Here is a 19,746-nt window from a genome sequence, read left to right on the forward strand (position 1 = left end):
GCACCAACACCTTTGCAGCCATTGTGCAATTTGCTGGGTGCTTGGCATGCTTCTGTACCTTTAAGAAGGGGTGGGCTCCCCTTCAGTCCACCTGCCCTCATCTATCCATTAGAATGCATGTGTCTCCACTGTGGGGACACTCAAATTTTAGTGTTAGGACCACAGATATCAGGGTGCCGAGACGAGGCACTATGGCTTACGCATGCGTTTGCAAATGCGTGCGGACTAAACCCCTGTTTTTAACGCACTGTTAGACAGGTTCATTTGGTTGTATGCGAGCTGGTAGTAAGTAGGCTTGAGTTTTTTCCTGGGCATTCCCCAAGCTTTGTTGTTTTCTGTTTTAGCCTTCCAATGCTGCTTACTGCTATAGCCAGCTATAGACGAGGGTGGTGGGGAGTTTTTTGTATCACTATATTTGATGAGAGGCATGTTGAGTCCATGGAATACCTGATACTTTGCTACACGTTTCATGAAAATTACAATGTTTTCTTTTTTTTTAGACAAAGTTGTTACTAAATGATATATTGTTCAAACATGGCATGGTTATATGTGGAATTGCAACCCAAAATATATTCTTCTGCTGCTTCTTCTGGTTCTCTTTGTGTATAACATATTGTTTTTAGATTTTAAAGCGGGATTCCACCCTAAAGTGGAACCTCTGCTGATTGGATCCCTCCCCCCCTCCGGTGTCACAATTGACACCTTTTAGGGGGGAGGGGGGTGGAGATACCTGTCAAAGACAGGTATTTTCACCCACTTCCGGGCATAGACTCCCGTGGGAGTCTACGCCATTTCCTGCCCTGCCGCGCTGTCTGCTGGGACACACACGGGTCCCAGTGACAGCGCGGAGATTTCCTATTGCGCGGCGCGGCTCGCGCATGCGCAGTAGGGAACCGGGAAGTGAAGCCGATTTGCTTCACTTCCTGATTCCCTCACCTAGAATGGTGGCGACAGCAGCCAAGGGCCGAGCGATCGATCGGCCTCGGCTGCCGGCATCGCTGGAACCCGGGACAGGTGAGTGTCCATTTATTAAAAGTCAGCAGCTGTAGTATTTATAGCTGCTGGCTTTTAATATTTTTTTTTGGTGGAATCCCTCTTTAATAGGTCATTTTTGTTTATGTTTAAATTAAAGTTATGTGTATAGAGATTGTATGTTATCAGCATCCGGCATCAGCACTTTACAGCGTAAAAATAACATGATGACCGTTATCACCATAGAAACCAGGAAGGCAGTACTATATAAAAATGGAGGTCCTGGTGTCACATGGCTATTCTTGAAAAAGTCACATGACGTGTGATGCAACGCGTAGGAGGAGCCTGTGACGAGGATCAGTGAGGCTGGTGTCAGCACGAGAGGAGTGGTGTGTGTTTACACCACGCTCGAACCGGCTGATTATTTTTTCCCGAAAGTGCAGATTTCCCTGAGGTTTGGTGAGTGGAACCTTTGCCTTCTTACATTCGTTGTTGCATCTATATATTGCGCAATGGTATGTGTCTCTGTTTTATTGTATGAGTCCACATACGGGGACGGCTGCCAGTGTTAATTTGAGACTCCAGCACATCACGGAGATCGGTTAAATAATAGTCTCTGGAGAGATTGGTGACTTTGTGAGCTGAAAAAGTTTAAGTTGGAAGCTACAGCATGAGATTGGACATTTTATAATAAGTGTAGGTGTCACCTTTGACAGGCATTGGAACGCAGTCTGGTTGGACACATTGGGTACCAATCTCTCTCTCTGAGCCAATCAGCGTTATTGTGTTGTCTTGCTGTGTATTCCGTGAGAGGGTACTTAAGGTGCTGAAATTACGTGGTTCTGGATTCCGGTCCAGAAGTATGTTCTGACTCCTTGGTCCTGGTCCTCCTGACCAGCCCCCAGAGGCCCTCATGGCCTGGGGTGCAGATCCATCCTTTTCCGAGTGTTGGGGCTGGCTAGCCCGGGGCACAGTAACTGGACGGAGGGTTCCAAGGGGGTCCGGCACCGTCTCGGGTTTGGAGAGGCCCAGCAACTGAAAACGCAACCAGGGGAGGACTCTTCAGAAGAGGGCCATGCACAAGGCTGGCTGCTCGGTAAGAGCCTGGAAGCTAAGCTGAAGGGACACCAAATGAATCCGCATTCTTACGGTATCGCCAGACCGGCTGCAAGATACTGGTACAGTAAGATCTGTTCTAAAGTTCTACAAACAAGTCTGTGGCATAGACTTTGCTAAACTTAGAACCCCTATTCGGGATATCCAATCCCGAATTTTGGGGCTCTCTTTTCCCTGCCATTTTTTCAGGATTAACCATTTTGCTACATTGAGTAAAGTTGGAATTATAGAAGCTTCATATTGACTAACAGGGCTATCTGTCCCGTGGAACAAACATGTTCACGGGTCCTCCGGCACTTCCTTATTGGTGATTATCTTAATTAATTGTAAAACCTCTTTCCAAATTTTTTTTATTATAGGACAATCCCACCATATATGGGCCATTGTTCCCAGAGCTCCACATCCTCTCCAACACTCGGGGGACTTCTCCCAGTGAAACTTACTAATTTTATCGGGTGTTGCATACCATCTTGACAAACATTTATAGTTTGTTTCAGCCGTCTTGATGTCTATCATCAAGCTATGTGTCAATTTCAAGATTTAATCTAATTTATGCTTACTACGTCTTACTGCTAATTAGTTTTCCCATTTCATGATATATGGTGGAACATCCATACCTTCTGCATCAATTAGAATTTTATAAATTCGTGATATATTATTTTTTGATTTTTCCCACATGCAGAGCCGCTCCACCTGCATAAGATCTTCCCCTGATCGAATTGGTTGTGGCAGTGTCTACGAAATGCTTCAGCTGGTTGTACCTCCATATATTAATCGTCATTAACTGTGTGTCCAATCGTAATTCGTGTAGTATGACTATTTTCCCATTTTTTATTATGTCTCTCAATTGTGCGTTCTTTTTTTTTATCCAAATACCCCCCCCCCCCCCCCACTGACCTCCTCCCAGGCACAAAAAAATCTTTTTCTGTTAAGTAAAACAAGGAGGAGTTATACTCCCATTTGTTCTACGTAAACAACCTATCCCATATTTTTAGTGTTATATGCATTACTTCGTGTGTGTTCAGTCCTAGGGTCCTGTGTTGAGGTGGGTTCCATATTACGTGACCTAAGTGTATATTACTCATTGTATTTTTAATATTAATCCACCTCTTCTCATTTTTCCCCTTTGCCCATTCTATCACCCCTGAAAGTGCCACTGCATTATAATATTTTTTAAAATCTGGTGCGGCTAGACCCCCCTTTATTTTCTCCCTGCTCAGTACCATAGCTGAACTTCAGGGTTTTTTATTAAACCATATAAACATATGCCGCGTACACACGGTCGAACTGTTTGACGTACTTAGTCCGTTGAAACACATTTCAGCGGACAATCCGCTCGTGTGTGGGCTTCAGCGGACTTTTTCAGCGTGCAGTCCGGAGTACTAAGAATTTCGGTTTTTCCAAAAATCTGTCCGTCGTACTTTGGTTTCAGCGGACAATACGGTCGTCAGTATGCTAGTTCGACGGACTAAGATTGGCGCATGCCCAGAAAGGATTTACACGGCGGAAGGGTGCTTTGCTGTGTCTTTGCTGTGTCTTGGACTTCCTATTTCTAGTCCCGTCGTACGTGCTGTACACGTCATCGCGCAAGCTTTCGACGGACTGTTTGTGTATCCGTGTGTGGTCAAGTCCGTTCAGTGGAAACTACGACGGATTGTCCGTCGGATTGTATGACGGACTAAGTACGCCATACAATCCACTCGCATTAGAAATCAAACCTTTTAAAACTTTGAAATATGTTTGTGGGATGGCTAAAGGCATCATCTGAAATTTATAGATAATTTTCGGAGTCAGAATCATTTTTACCACATTTATTCGGCCTATCCACGAGAGAGGACATATTGACATATTTTTAATTTCTTTCCTGATCTCATCTAATAGAGGGATACAATTTATTGAAAATATTTTCCTAAGGCCGCGTACACACGGGCAGACTGTCTGACGGACTTGGTCCGCTGAAAGGTGTTTCAGCGGACAATCCGCTCGTGTGTGGGCTTCAGCGGACTTTTTCAGCGGACAGTCTGGCGGACTAAGTCTTTCGGAATTTCCGTAATATTGTCCGTCCAAACTTGGTTTCAGCGGACAGTCCGCTCGTGAGTAGGCTAGTTGGACGGACTAAGTATGGCGCATGCTCAGAAAGGATTTACACGGCCGAAGGTTGCATTGCAGTGTATTGGACGTCGTATTTCTAGTCCCGTCGTACGTGCCGTACACGTCATCGCGCAAGCTTTCAGCGGACTGTCTGTTCGTCGTGTGTGGTCAAGTCCGTTCATTCAAAAGTAGGACGGACTGTCTGTCGGATTGTCTGACGGACTTAGTTGGACGGATAGTCCGCCCGTGTGTACGCGGCCTTAGAGAATCAGTCTCACTCCTATATACTTTCTCCAGGGAAAATGGAATTCTTTAGAAAGCTTTGCTTCCTCCGATTCATTTATATTTATGTTCAGGACTTCAGACTTACTAAGGTTTATTTTAAGATTTGAAAGAAGAAGAGCACATTGTCAGCAAACGCTGCTAGTTTGTGCTCTTCGTCACCCACCCTAATTCCTTTTATATCCTTATTATTTCGGATTGAGTCCAATAATGGTTCCAAAGACAGAACAAATAAAAGAGGAGACAACGGGCATCCCTGTCTGGTTCAGTTTTTCATTATAAACTAGGATAAAGACACGCCGTTTACCTTTACCGCTGCATGGGGAAAATTGTATAACACTTTTATCCATTGGATCATTCTAGGACCCACTCCCATAACTTCCAACGTCTTAATCATGTGTCCCTAGTCTACCTTGTCTAAAGCGTTTTCAGCATCCATCGACAGGAATAGACCAGTCTTCCAGCTCATTTCTCCATTGCTTTCACGTTTGGTCACATCACTAGGAACCATCTTCTGCTGTTGTTTCAAGACTGGCTTGCTAACATCCCTCCTGGCTTCCATCCTGCTTGCAGTTGCTCTCCTTGGATCCCTGACGTCAGGACTGGCTGATTACCCGATCTGGTTTATGAACTTTGGACTGGCTGACTACCCGATCTGGCTACTGGACTCTGGCTTGCTTGACTACGCTTTTTCCTATTTACCTTTTTATTTTTTATTAATAAACAAGTGTGATTTGATTGTACTTCTGTCTCTGTCTGTTTCATGGTTCCTGACAGTACGTGAAGGCCATGAATTCAGAAGATACAGTCAATCCACTTGTTGATAATATTTTTTCCAGATTGGATGAGAAAGATCACTGCATGAATCAGTTTGCCTTGGCATTACAAACGCTCCTGAATCGCACGACTCACCTGGAATCCCCCACGGTGGCTGCTCCGGTACAACCTGAGTCGCAGGCTGTCCCTGCTGCTGCGCCAGTCTCTGTGCAGGCACCCGCCTCGAGTATTACCTCTATAAGAGGTATGTCTGGTTCTGCTCCGCTTCCCCAGTGATTTGTGAGCGATCCAGTTCAATGCAGAGGGTTTCTCAATCAGGTTGAGATATACTTCGAAGGCGTTTCCCACGGACAGAAGCAAAGTAGGTTTCGTGATATCTTTGCTTTCTGAGAGAGCCTTGGTCTGGGCTAACCCTCTATGGGAGACGCAAAAACCTGTTGTCTTGCATTACCCTCAGTTTGTGGCCTCCTTTAAAAGGGCTTTTGACGTCCCCGCACGCTCCGCTTCTGCTGCCAAGTGCCTCATGTCCATCAAACAGAGTACGAGAACTGTTGCCGACTATGCCATTGAATTCCGTACTCTGGCAGCAGAGGTTGCTTGGAACAATGAGGCCCTCGTGGCTGCTTTTTCTCATGGTCTCTCGGAATCAATCAAGGATGAGATAGCAGCCCGAGATATACCCACTGAGCTGAGAGCTTGATCTCGTTTGCCATCCTCATTGACTCCAGACCCAGAGAGACTTTCTCTTAAGGAGCGCTTGCGGAAGCCTCCTGTACATTTGCCTTCAAGCTTTGTAGTCCCACCCATGCCTCCTGGTACCGAGTTGGTCTGTGAAGATGAACCCATGCACCTGGGCTTCACGCGTCTCTCTGCGGATGAGAGAGCCTTTAGGAGGAGGGAGAGATTGTGCCTTTATTGTGGCCAGGCAGGTCACTTTTTGAAGCCTTGTCCTACCCATCCAGGGAACGCCCGAACCTTGAGGTCCTGTCATGGACAGACCTTAGGTGCCGTTGTTTCGTCCCCAGTTATCCAGAAGGATAAGCCCCTGGTTTTGATTCACCCTTTCTTGGGCTGAGTCGTTCATCGAGATACAGGCTCTAATCAACTCTGGGGCTGCAGGCCTGTTCATTGATGCTGCATTTGTTTCGCAGCACTCAATTCTGCTGCAGCTGCGTGACACTCCACTTGCCATTGAGGCTCTTGACGGGAGACCTTTACAGCCTGCCCATGTGACTCATGAGACGGTTCCGTTGTCCATGGCCGTAGGGGCTCTTCACCATGAGATAATCCAATTCCAAGTTATTTCCTCACCCAGATTTACGCTGGTTATTGGTTATCCTTGGTTACAGAGGCATTAGGTCCGTGCTGAGGTTCTCTCCTGGTCACCACAATGCAGTGAGACATGCTTCCTGAAGGTATCCAAGGTCCTGTGCACTGCTTCACTCCCCTAACTGCCGGAGGAGTACCGTGATTTTGGCAATGTCTTTGATAAAGGCCAAGCCGGTAGTTTGCCTCCAAACCTCCCTTATGATTGTGCAATTGACCTTCAACCTGGTGCCATACCTCCTCATGGCCGTACCCTTTGTCGGTCTTGGAGGATAAGACCATGAAGGAGTATGTTGCTGACGCGCTTTCTCAAGGTTTCATCCGCAAATCCTCATCTCCTGCTGGTTTCTTCTTTGTGAAAAAGAAGAGCGATGAACTGAGACCTTGTATAGATTATAGGGGTCTCAATCGTGTCATGATTAAGAATGCCTACCCGATTCCATTGATTACTGAGTTATTTGACCGCCTCAAGGGAGCAACGGTTTTCACGAAGCTTGACCTGAGAGGGGCATACAATCTTGTGCGCATTAAGGAGGGAGACGAGTGGAAGACTGCGTTTAATACCAGAACAGGCCATTATGAATACCTGGTAATGCCTTTTGGCCTTTGTAACGCCCCGGCAGTTTTCCAGGAATTTATTAACGATATCCTCCGAGATTTGTTGCAATTGTTTGTGGTGGTATATCTCGATGATATCCTCATATTTTCCAAGTCCATGGAGAGCCACCACACAGGTGTCTGTCGTGTAATTCAGAAACTAAGCCCTTGTACACACGGTCGGAGAATCTGTCGGAATGAGTCTTATCGGACCGTGTCGTCAGATAATCCGACTGTGTGTGGTATGCATCGGATTGATTCCGTCCGAATCTCCATCCAACCCAATTTTCCAACATGCTGGAAATATTTCCCGACCAACTGGGCCGGACGGACCTAATCCGATCATGTGTAAAGCATTTTCATCGGACCAAGTGCCACGCATGCTCAGATCAAATTCCTACATCAAAGCTATTGGCTACTAGCCTGAATGTAGTCCCATCGTAAAGAAATTACGTCAAAACGTTCTGAAAGATCGGATTTTTCGCCAACTTGGCCCGACCGTGTATATGCAACAGTTTCGGACACAATCCGTCGGACTAAATCCGACGGGCAAAATCAGATGGATTTGGTTGGCAAAATCTCTGACCGGGCTTAGAGAGAACAATCTGTATTGTAAACTGGAGATTTCCACTGCTGGTTTTTCAATGGACCCAGAGAAACTTTTGGCAGTCCTACAGTGGCCTCGACCCATGGGTTTACATCCTCTGCAGCGTTACCTGGGCTTTGCCAACTACTATCGGAAGTTTATTTATAACTTCTCGTCTCTGGTCAAGCCTCTGACTGATATGACCAGAAAGGACCGTAATCCACAGAGTTGGTCTCCAGAGTCCATTAAGGCCTTTGAGACTCTCAAGGCTGCCTTTGTTTCTGCTCCTGTGTTGGCACATCCTGATCCTACGTTGCTTTTTATCCTAGAAGTTGATGTTTCTGAGACTGGAGTTGGCGCCCTTCTGTCTCAACGTCCTAACTCTGAGAGCGCTATGCATCCCTGTGGCTACTTTTCCAAGAAATTGTCACCTGCTGAGTGCAATTATGAGATTGGTGACAGAGAGCTGTTGGCGATAATTTTAGCCCTGAAAGAATGGAGACATCTCCTTGAAGGTACCACTGTGCCGCTTCTTATTCTTACTGACCATAAGAATCTTACATTCTTGTCTGAGGCTAAGCGACTCTCTCCCAGAAGGGCGCGGTGGGCTCTTTTCTTGTCAAGCTTTAATTACATTGTCTCATTCTTACCCGGTACTAACAATGTAAGGGCTGAAGCCGTGTCACGACAATTTTTCTCCACTTCCAAGTCGGAGTCGGTTCTGGTTCCTATGATTCCTCCTGATTGTATCTTAGCTTACCTTGCTGCTCAGGTCCATGCTCCTCCTGATAAACCTTGTGACCGCTGTTTTGTCCCAGAGAGTCTCCGTACTGCAGTGCTCCAGACTTATCATTCTCCCAAGGCAGCTGGCCATCCTGGGAAGAATCAACTCATTTGGGCCATCTCCCAACAATTCTGGTGGCCTAGTCTACGGGCTGATGTTACTGCTTTCGTAGCTGCCTGTCCCGTGTATGCTCAGAGTAAGACTCCACGACACCTTCCAGTGGGCCTCCTACAACCCATACCCAATAGAGAGAGGCCCTGGACTCACCTGTCTATGGATTTCATTGTGGAATTGCCCAACTCCCAAGGCAACACTGTTATCCTTATGGTGGTTGACCGGTTCTCAAAGATGTGTCATTGTATTCCACTTAAGAAGTTGCCCACCTCTAAGGAACTGGCTTCCATTTTTGCTCGGGAGATCTTTCGCTTACATGGGCTACCCAAGGTGATTGTCTCAGATAGGGGCAGTCAGTTTGTTTCCCGGTTCTGGCGAGCCTTTTGTGCACAGTTGGGAATCCAGCTTGCGTTCTCTTCTGTGTATCACCTGCAGTCTAATGGGGCTGCAGAACTAACCAATCAGTCCTTGGAGCAATTCCTACGTTGCTATATTTCTGACCATCATAACAACTGGTCTGACCTATTACCTTGGGCACAGTTTGCTCACAACAGTGCCTTGAATTCTGCTTCCCGATTGTCTCCATTTATGGCGAATTATGGTTTCCAACCTTCCATGTTGCCTGACTCATTTGTTCCGCAGAGTATTCCTGCGTTAGAGGAGCATCTCCGTGGTCTTCGTTCCACTTGGGTACAAGTCCAGGAGGCTTTGCGTCATGCTAATGATAGGTACAGACTCCATGCTGACCGCAGACGCCTGCCAGCGCCTTCCTACCAGGTTGGGGACAGGGTCTGGCTGTCATCTCGCAACCTCCGGCTTCGTGTTCCCTCACTGAAGTTTGCACCTCGGTTTATTGGGCCTTTCCGTATCCTTCGCAGGATTAACCCAGTAGCTTACGCGTTGGAACTTCCTCCTAGTATGCGCATCTCACATGTGTTTCATGTGTACAAACCGTTGGTCTGTAACCGATTTACCACCTCGGTGCCACGTCCTTACCCTATTCAGGTTGAGAACCATGAGGAGTATGAGGTACAATCCATTGCTGACTCCCATAGGTTCTGTGGGCGCATACAGTAGCTGGTGCATTGGAAGGGGTACGGTCCGGAGGAACGCTCCTGGGTTTCATCCTCTGACATACATGCCCCTGTCCTCCTCCACGAGTTCCATAGACAGTTTCCCCTCAAGCCCGGTGGCCCTCCGAGGGAGAGGGGTCATTGGGGGGGGGGGGGTACTGTCAGGGCTGGCTTAGCCCTTCCTCCTCTGGGCTGGCCGCTCAGCTGTCGGCTAATTGCTAGCTCTCTTCTCTCTCCTCAGTTACCAGCTGTTCCCGATGATGCTCGTCTGGCCTGCCTATTTAAAGTCTTCCAAGCGCATTTCTCCATTGCCTTCACGTTTGGTCACATCACTAGGAACCATCTCCTGCTGTTGTTTCAAGACTGGCTTGCTAACATCCCTCCTGGCTTCCATCCTGCTTGCAGTTGCTCTCCTTGGATCCCTGATGTCTGGACTGGCTGATTAACCGATCTGGTTTATGAACTTTGGACTGGCTGACTACCCGATCTGGCTACTGGACTATGGCTTGCTTGACTACGCTTTTTCCTATTTACCTTTTGATTTTTATTAATAAACAAGTGTGATTTGATTGTACTTCTGTCTCATGGTTCCTGACATATGTCCGCTCTCCCAGTATACCCTTCAACAAAAGGTACCGACCCTCAGGGTCTGTCAGCCTTTCTAACAATGTAAACTTTATTTTTTTGCAAACCCAAAACTCCCTTAGCCCCCCTCGTAGGAGAGTCTCCATAGTACCAGGTCGGGAAGTCCTTAGAATATATTTTAATATTTGTCTCATGGGCTAGGTATGTCTCCTGCAAGAACACCACCCCTGCTGGGTACTGCTGGAGTTCTTTTAAAATCTTGTGTCTCTTAGCCGGAGAGTTAACCTTTAGCATTATATGTCAGAAAGTTTATTTCAATGTTTTCTATTATTTCAAAAATGGGCTATCTTAAATTTTCTCTTTGGGTCATATATTTTGTTTGTTTCTGCAAGGTAAATCTCCCCCCCCCCCCCACGGTACTGTTCTATCGGGACGGGGCGCCGACGGTACTGTTCTGTCGGGACGGGGCGCCGACGGTAATGTTCTGTCGGGACGGGGAGCCGACGGTACTGTTCTGTCGGGACGGAGAGCCGACGGTACTGTTCTGTCGGGACGGGGAGCCGACGGTACTGTTCTGTCGGGACGGGGAGCCGACGGTACTGTTCTGTCGGGACGGGGAGCCGACGGTACTGTTCTGTCGGGACGGGGAGCCGACGGTACTGTTCAGTCGGGACGGGGAGCCAACGGTACTATTCTGGTGGGACGGGGAGCTGAAGTTACTGTTCTGTCGAGACAGGGAGCCAACGGTACTGTTCTGTCGGGACAGGGAGCCGAAGTTACTATTCTGTCAGGACGAGGAGCCGACGGTACTGTTCTGTCGGGACGGGGAGTCGATGGTACTGTTCTGTCGAGACGGGGAGCCGATGGTATTGATGATGTGTTTGGAAGATAAGGGAAAAAAGGAGCAGGATCACAAGAACAACTTTTGTTGATGTCACTAGTGAAGCACTTTCACTCAAAAGTCAAGTAAAAGAAAGTTCAAAAACAGAAAGCCGGACAAAATCTTCACAGCCCGACACTCTTCCCACAACCAGCCATCCCAGTCAATCTGCCGTTTTCTCTGATTCCCAAGGTTGTTAATAAAGTTTGTTTAAGGAGAAAAAAAAAAGGCGTGTGTGTTTGCAGTGTTTTGTATCCACCCTGTTCACATGACCCCTGACCCGAGGCTTTGAGCGTTCCATACGACTTCCCGTTCCAAACCACGTGTGTTGGCTGTGTGCTCTCTGGCAGCCTGTCCAGGCGGAGGGTGTGTAAGGGCGACATGGCGAGCCAGGGGCACTGCCTTCGCTTCGAGGGCTGCAATTTCTTCCGTCAGCGCCTGCTGCTGTCCACCCTGAGCGGGAGGCCGGTGAAGATCCAGAGGATCCGGGAGAAGGATGAGAGCCCCGGGCTCAGGGGTAAGGACGATTACCGAGCATTGTGCTGTTTTCATGTGCGCTGCAAAATGTCTGGCAGCTTCCCTTCTCTCTGGACTGTCCTACATTCCAGCATAGGCATCTCTAAGTGTCACTAGCTGGTGTATGGCAGCCGTTGTGGGGGCAGGTATGGGCTGTCACCTTCATACTTTACATCATGAAAGACAATGGCAATCCATACCTCACGTTTACACAGCTCTGTCATGCCATTTATAATCAGGGCTTGTTCACATGGTTGACCAGAGGACGGTCTTTCCAGCCGCTCAGCTCTGCACACATGCCATGATGCTTTGTGAGTGCAGCAAATAAACAGCATATTGAAATCAACAGGTGACACCGTTGTGAACGTGACCCATTCAAGTGCAAGGGGCCTCGCCACAACTGTGGGGGGTCGTTAATATTTTCAGGGTTACAACAGGTGGTGGGAAGGTGACATCACTACTACCTTATCACCTGCCAAACACCTCTGGAAAGCAGTCCACCATGGATCTTTTTTCAGAGGGCAGCAATGGCTGGCACACATATGAGTGAGCCCTTAAAGTGGTTGTAAAGGCAGAAGGTTTTTTTGATCTTCATGCATTAAAGTGGAGCTCCACCCAAAAGGGAAAGCTCCGCTTGCTTCCTCCCTCCCTGCTGCCACATCTGGCACCTTTGGGGGGTGGATACCGTTTTTTTTTTTTTTTTTTTTTTTACAGGTACCGGCGACGACCTGCGAAGGATTTCGCTGCGGCAGAGTTGTTTTGGAATTTCAGCCCCCTGCTCCTCCTTCCCCCGCCGTTGAGCGCAGGGCACTTCACGCATGCACAATCGGGAGCTGGCTTTGAAGCTGCAAGGCTTCACTGCCGGGTTCCCTTACAAGGAGTGGCGGCAGCACCTGAGAGCCAAGTGAAAAATCAGCTGGGGTGCTGACATCGCAGGATCCCTGGTGAGGTAAGTGTCAGCAGTATTTTGTGGCTGCTGACTTTTTTAATTTTTTCTGAAGGAGCCTGGAGCTCCTCTTTAAGATGAAAAAAACCTGTGTGCAGCAGCCCATCTCAATCCAGCGATGTTGCACGAGAGACTTAGCTGGTTGGGACTCTCATTGGCCTAGACAGCTTGCGGAGCACTATTGGCTCCCGCTGCTGTCAGTAAGCCAAAGAAAAGAGTGAGGGTGCCGGGATGCAGCTCTGTCTCTAAATGGACAAAAGGGAGCCTCAGCCCAGGTGCTCCCAAAGCAAGCTGCTTCCTGGGGGGGATACTTGGGAGGGTTGGGGGCAGGAGCGCTGAAAAGGGACCCAAGAGGAGGAGGATCCGGGCTGCTCTGTGCAAAACCACTACACAGCAGTTAAGTATAACATGTTTGTTATTTTTAACAAAAAAACAAAGGACTTTATTATCACAAAAAACCTTCAGTGTGCTGCTCCCCCACAGTCCCCCCTAATATTTACCCGATCCAGCAATGTGCATGAGAGCAGCAGCTGTGCCATGCCTCTCCCTCCTCATTGGCTGAGACGTAGCAGTGGGAGCTATTGGCTCATGCTGTTCTAAGTTATAGCCATTGAGAATGAAGTGGGGGCCGGGGGCTGAGCTGCGCTGTGTGCATGTGTCATAGACACACGCAGGCGGCTTGAGAGGGAGCACACACAAGTGCCCCTACAGACAGCTTGCTACGGGGCCAGGACGGATGGGCCAGCAGTGCCGACGAGGAACCCAAGAAGTGGAGGATCAGGGCTACTCTGTGCAAAAACATTACACAGATCAGGTAAGTATAACATGTTTGTTATTAACAAAACATTAACCTTTACAAACACTTTAAAGCAAGGGTGGGCAAACTGCAGCCCTCCACTTGTTGAAGAACTACAAGTCCCATCATGCCTCTGGGAGTCGTGCTTGCAACAATCAGTCTTGCGATGCCTCATGGCAAATGTAGTTCCTCAACAGCTGGAGGGCTGCAGTTTTCCCACCACTACCTCAAAGTGGTTGCAAAGCACATCCCTCTATAGCAGTGATGGCGCACCTTGGCACCCCAGATGATTTGGAACTACATTTCCTATGATGCTCGTGCACTCTGCAGTGTTGAAGAGCATCATGGGAAATGTAGTTCCAAAACATCTGGGATGCCAAGGTGCTCTATAGTATGTGCTTGTCTGGTACTCATTTTTATGATAAGGAGGTCTTCTTTCTGTGTGGATATTAGCTCATAGATTTTTCTGATGGATGAAAGTGGTCTTTGCAGGCTTCTAATAATGTGTTAATTCCAGCAGCAGGTTACAGTTCAGATTCTTTATTTCTTGGTATTGGTTTCTTCACAGGGGGGGTGAAATAAATAAAACCTAAAGTCGGCCATACATCTATCGAAATTGCAGAAGTTGCGCCCGCATATGTAAATGGTGTTCAAATCACACATGTGAGGTATTGCCGCGATCGCCAGTGCGAGAGCAATAATTCTAGCATTAGACCTCCCTGTAACTCTAACCTGGTAATCGTAAAAAATATTCAAAGCGTCGCCAATGGAGATTTTTAGGTACCAAAGTTTGTCTCCATTCCACGAGTGTGTGCAATTATAAAGCGTGACATGTTTGGTATCTATTTACTCAGCATAACCTCATCTTTCACATTATATTAAAAAATTGGGATAACTATATATTTTTTATTTTTTTAATTCATGAAAGTGTCCCTTTTCACAAAAAGCTGCATTTAAAACACTGCTGCAGAAATACTGTGTGACATAAAATATTGCAACAATCCTCCATTTTATTCTCTAGATTCTCTGCTAAAAAAATCTATATAATGTTTGGGGGTTCTAAGTAATTTTCTAGCAAACAATAGGGATTTTAACTTGTAAACACTAAATGTCAGAAATAGGCTTAGTCATGAAATGGTTAATAAAATCTGAAGTAAGACTTTAACCTGCAGGTTCTACATTTCCCTAGACTTGTATAGGAATGCAAAACCTATTTGAAGCAATCGACTTTGTCAGCACAGCCATGGCTAATAGCAGATTTTTTTTGTCATAGCTAAGAGAATATATGGGTCATATTTAGTATATTCTGCAATGTTCAGTAATGACTCACAAGATAATTACTGGATATCTCTTTACAAACCCATGTCTTCAGGTTAGTATTGATTGTGGGAGCCTCTCCACAACTGTTCAGCATGTAATTGGCAGTCTAATTCTGTACATATGACTGTAGACGGGCATTGATTATTAATTAAATACAACTCCGATCAGACCTGTAGGTTCTCTCCTTCTGCGTAAATTACTGGTATAACCCTGAAATAATTACCAGTTCAGTGGTGCAGCCTCTGTTTATGACTCGCGGACCTCTTCACTGTGGCCAAGGAAGGGTAAGGTTTGAATCAAAGGCATGGTTGTACACCCACACAGAGGCAACCAATGGGTTCATCTCCCTCACAGAATCTGTCCTCCAAGTACTGAAGATTTGGAGAAGCTGTGGAGCTCACCTCAGTAGTTCGGGCCTGTAATTCCTTTCTTCATGGGATCTGCAGACCTTTTTTGCTTTATTTACCGTGTGTGTGTGTGTATAAAATAAATCCTTTGCTGAACTCAAGGTGATGGGTTCCTGATTCTTACCTTCCAGAAGAGTAGGAAGGCTTCTGATTAAGGTCACCCATTGTGAGAGGTGGATAAGGGAACCAGCCTCCTAACGCACAGGTATCTGGCTAAGGTGATCAGTTTCCTCAGTAGAAATGACTGGCAGTACATTAGTTATAAGTAAAAAAAAAAAAAGTAAGTTGCAACAAGGCATTTCAGGGGGGGGGGGGGGGGCTTCTGGGGGGTAGAAGTAGGGTTGCACCGAATGGGGTTTTTTGGTACCGAAAATGAAAAATACACTAGGCCTAAAACCAAAACTGATACTGAAAATGACATATACAAAACTTATTTAAAAATATATATATTTTTATACAGGAGATGGTCAGAGACTGGGCACATGGTACAGGAGCTCAATGCAGCTTCGCCTGTGTCCCCAGTGCAGCCAGTTAGCCAGCCTGTGTCCCCAGTGCAGCCAGCCAGGGGAAGAGAGGAGGGTCACCACCTGGTTGATTAGAGCGCTGGGGACATAACGCCTTTTATTTCAATAGCTGTGTGTTCGCTGCCTCTTTGTCTGGGCACTTTGATAGACGGATCACCCGTTCAATCCTGATTCTAATCCCCTTGTGGAGGCTTCCATTTGTGGTTGGACATCTTATGGTAATACAACCTGGTCACATTGCTATAATCTCTTCATATCGACTATAAACTGAAGGACCTATGAATAAATGGTTGTGAAACAAATCATTTTTTTTTTCTTTTTTTTTTTATTATTATTGGGAAATTTGCTTTGATATAGAAGTGCTCTTTGGATTGCACGCATGTTTCTGGAACAAATTATGCTTGCAATCCAAGGGGATATATAATTAAACATGCACCTCTTAAAAAAAAAAAAAAAGGTGGTTGATCAGTTTCAGCTGGTTTGGGGTTGATGAAATTAACAGGTGCCACTAGATGGGCATCATTGACAACCTCCAGAACGATTTTACAGGTGGAGGCCACTAACATTTTTTTTTCCCTACTCATCTTTTCTGACTTTTTTTTTTTTTTTTTTTTTCCACTAGATTTGCATTTGGCTAGGGTCAGTGTCAATACTGGTAGCATGAGGCATATATGGACCCTATAGAAGCTGCACAGGCAGTCTAAGTCCACCAGGATGGCACACCAATATGTGCCATTGCCAGAAGGTGTGCTGTCTCTCCTAGCACCATCTCAAAAACATGGAGGAGATTTCAAGACATGGGCAGTTACTCTTGAAGAGCTGGACAGGGCCGTAGAAGTTCCTTCACCCATCAGCAGGACCGGAATCTGCTCATTTGTGCAAGGAGGAACAGGATGAGCATCGCCAGAAACCTACAAAATGACCTCCAGCAGGCCACTGGTGTGAATTTCTCTGACCAGGCAATCTGAAACCAACTTCATGAGGGTGGCCTTCGAGCCCTGCGCTCGCTGCCTGACATTGTGGAGCTCGATTGGCATTTGCCATCGAACACCAGAATTGGTAGGTCCGCCAGTGGTGCCCTGTGCTCTTCACAGATCAGAGCAGGCTCAACCTGAGCACGTGACAGATAGGAAAAGGTCTGGAGAAGCCGTGGAGAATGTTATTCTACCTGTAAAATTGTTTAGCATGGCCGATTTGGTGGTGGGCCACTAATGGTTTGAGACATATCCATGGAGGGACGCACAGACCTCTACAGGCTAGACAATGGCACCCTGCCTTAGGTATTGGGATGAATCCTTGGACCCATTGTCAGACCCTACGTGGGTCCTGGTTTCCTCCTGGTGCATGACAATGCCTGGCCTCTTGTGGCATGAGTATGCAGCCAGTTCCTGGAGGGTGAAGGAATTGATACCATTAAATGGCCCCAACGCTCGCCTAACCTAAATCCAATAGAACACATCTGGGACATTATGTTTCTGTCCATCCGACACCGCCAAGTTGCACCTCGGACTGTTCAGGAGCTCAGTGATGCCCTGGTCCAGATCTGGGAGGAAAAATACCACAGGACACCATCCGCCATCTCATTAGGAGCATGCCCCGATATGTCCATCAAACGATGTGGCATTCTTTTGTTCTTATCACATTACCCAGTCCATATCGGTATAGATATCCAGCATATTTTTCCCCATTGAGATCTGATGTGTTTTCAAAGTGTTCATTCTAATATTTTTTTTGCAGTGTGGATGGATAGATTGATTTATTCTTTATAGATTTATTTGAGCTTTGGTTCTGTTCTTTGTGGGGTATGTGACTTTTTGGCCTATGACAATTGAATTTATCTCTATTCTTTTAAACAGTTATGTTCCAGTATTCTTTTCAACCACTTCAGCCATGGAAAGATTCACCCCCTTAATTCCGTATTGCCATATTTTACGATACGGCACTGCGTTATTTTAACTGACAATTGCGTGGACGTGCAACGATGTACCCAAATATAAATGATGAACTCCCCCTTACAGATAGAGCTTTCTTTTGGTGGTATTTGATTGCCTCCTGTGGATTTTATTTTTTGCACAATAAACAAAAAAAATGACAATTTTGAAAAAAATATTTATTTTTTACTTTCTGCTATAATACATATCCAAAAAAAGTCAATTTGGGCCAGTATGTCGTCTTCTACATATTTTTGGTTAAAAAAATCCCAATGTTGACTGGTTTGCGCAAAAGTTATATATGGACTTTTTCTAATTTACTAGTAATAGGGGTGATCAGCGATTTTTAGGGGGACTGCAGCGTCGCAGACAAATCTGACCCCAAGTGACACTTTTTGGGGACCAGTGACACCAATACAGTGATCAGTGCTAAAAAAAAAGTACTGATTACTGTATAAATTGACACTGGCAGGGAAGAGGTGATCAAAGGGTTAAATGTGTTCCCTGTTGTTGCTTTATTACTGAGTGGGGGGGGGGGGGGGGGTAGAGTGCTGGCAGGAACAGAACTCGCTGTTCCTAATAACAGCGGATCTCCATGTGGTCCCTGTTTTTACTCTCTGTGAAATGTTCGAAGGTGGCTGGTGGACATCTGGTCTGCTGGGCACACGTATCTGCTCCTCCGTGCAGCATGCGCGCGCCCCCACACACTCTTGCATGAAATGACATACAGGTACGTTGTTTTGCGCAATAGAGCCGCTCTACCGAAGTATGTATGCAGTGGGCGGTCTTTAAGTGGTTAAAATGGTTGTCCATTTTGGTGCCCTTAAAATCCCTTCCACCCATGTTTTTTTTATTTTTATTTTTTGTTACTCTCTTGCATTTAGACAAATTCTGGGAGGGGTAGAAAGGGGTTGATTTACTAAAACTGGAGAGTGCAAAATCTGGTGCAGCTTTGCATGGTAGCCATCAGTTTCTAACTTCAGCTTGTTCAATTAAGCTTTGACAGGAAAAAAACCTGGAAGCTGATTGGTTTCTATGCAGAGATGCACCATATTTTCCAATCTCCAATTTTAGTATACCAACCCAGTAGTAAACTCGATATAAACCCAGTCCCCAAAAAGTTCAAGAAAAAACAGCCAGTTGGATTCAATTCCCTCTCTAGGTAGTGGGCCGTTGTAACTTGATAAAAATGATTTGAAGTCCAACTCTTGCATGTGCTTCACGATGCACCCATCTGGATTCCTATCCATGTGTTTAAAAAGTGTAATACCATATTCCGCTCCCTGATATGGAGGAAACGAGTACCTCGTATCAAGCTGGAAACACTACAGCAAGCAAAGGACTTGGGTGGGTTGGCAGTTCCAAACCCTTATTACAGGCGGTCCCCAGGTTACAAACAAGATCAGGACTGTAGGTTTGTTCTTAAGTTGAATCTGTAAGTCAGGACAGGTAAATTTATTTATTTTTTTTTTTTTTTAAGTGTAGCTCCAGCCAAAAAAAATATTTTTAAGCTTTTTGGATAGCATATGGAAGGGTTATCGCCCATATAACATTTGTTTTGCTGTCTGTGCCCCTGTTCAGAAGATTTCACCTCCCTTTCTGTCCCAATGACAATTGGATTTTGAAAATTTTGGATTGTTGTGGAAACAATGATTAGTGATAAAGCACCAGTGGAGACACCTTTTTTTCCCCATAATAGTTCTTACAGCAGTGAATTCCTTGGGGGAGATTTCCTCTAACTTCCTGTTGTCTCCCATTTGTAAGTCGGATGTTTGTAACTAGGGGACTGCTTGTAGTATTAATAATAATAATAATAATAATAATATGTAGCGGCTGATTTGCAGCATTTGATAGGATGGCTAAACCCAGAGTCCTCTGACCCTATTTGAGATGTTGTACGCACACAACTTTCCGGTGATGGCCTTGTGGAATGCATAGAAGCAGGAGAACGTAGAACATTGACTATCCCACATTGGTACTCGTGGATAGAATATGGAATAAAGCCAAACATCACTTCAAATTTGCAGGGTACGCTAAGTGGTCCCGTATTTGTAATAAAAGAAATTGCCCTGAGCCCCTACACAGAATGGGTTACCGCCATAAATGACACTCTTTTGAGACAG

At 46.0% G+C, this 19,746-nt stretch overlaps 1 protein-coding gene across 1 annotated transcript in view; it reads left to right on the top strand.

Moving 5' to 3' along the window:
* The first annotated feature begins 11,458 nt into the window (after positions 1 to 11,458).
* RCL1 (RNA terminal phosphate cyclase like 1) overlaps positions 11,459 to 19,746 on the top strand; it is a 54,120-nt gene continuing 45,832 nt past the window's right edge. Inside the window, exon 1 of the mRNA XM_077475033.1 lies at positions 11,459 to 11,700. Within this exon, the coding sequence (XP_077331159.1) occupies positions 11,565 to 11,700 (136 nt within the window). The 5' untranslated portion in view covers positions 11,459 to 11,564. The remainder of the gene's footprint in view (positions 11,701 to 19,746) is intronic.

The sequence above is a fragment of the Lithobates pipiens genome, unplaced genomic scaffold (assembly GCF_037356315.1).
Source record: "Lithobates pipiens isolate NorthernLeopardFrog02 unplaced genomic scaffold, aLitPip1_a1.2 Scaffold_13, whole genome shotgun sequence".
In the NCBI taxonomy this organism is placed as follows: Eukaryota; Metazoa; Chordata; class Amphibia; order Anura; family Ranidae; genus Lithobates; species Lithobates pipiens.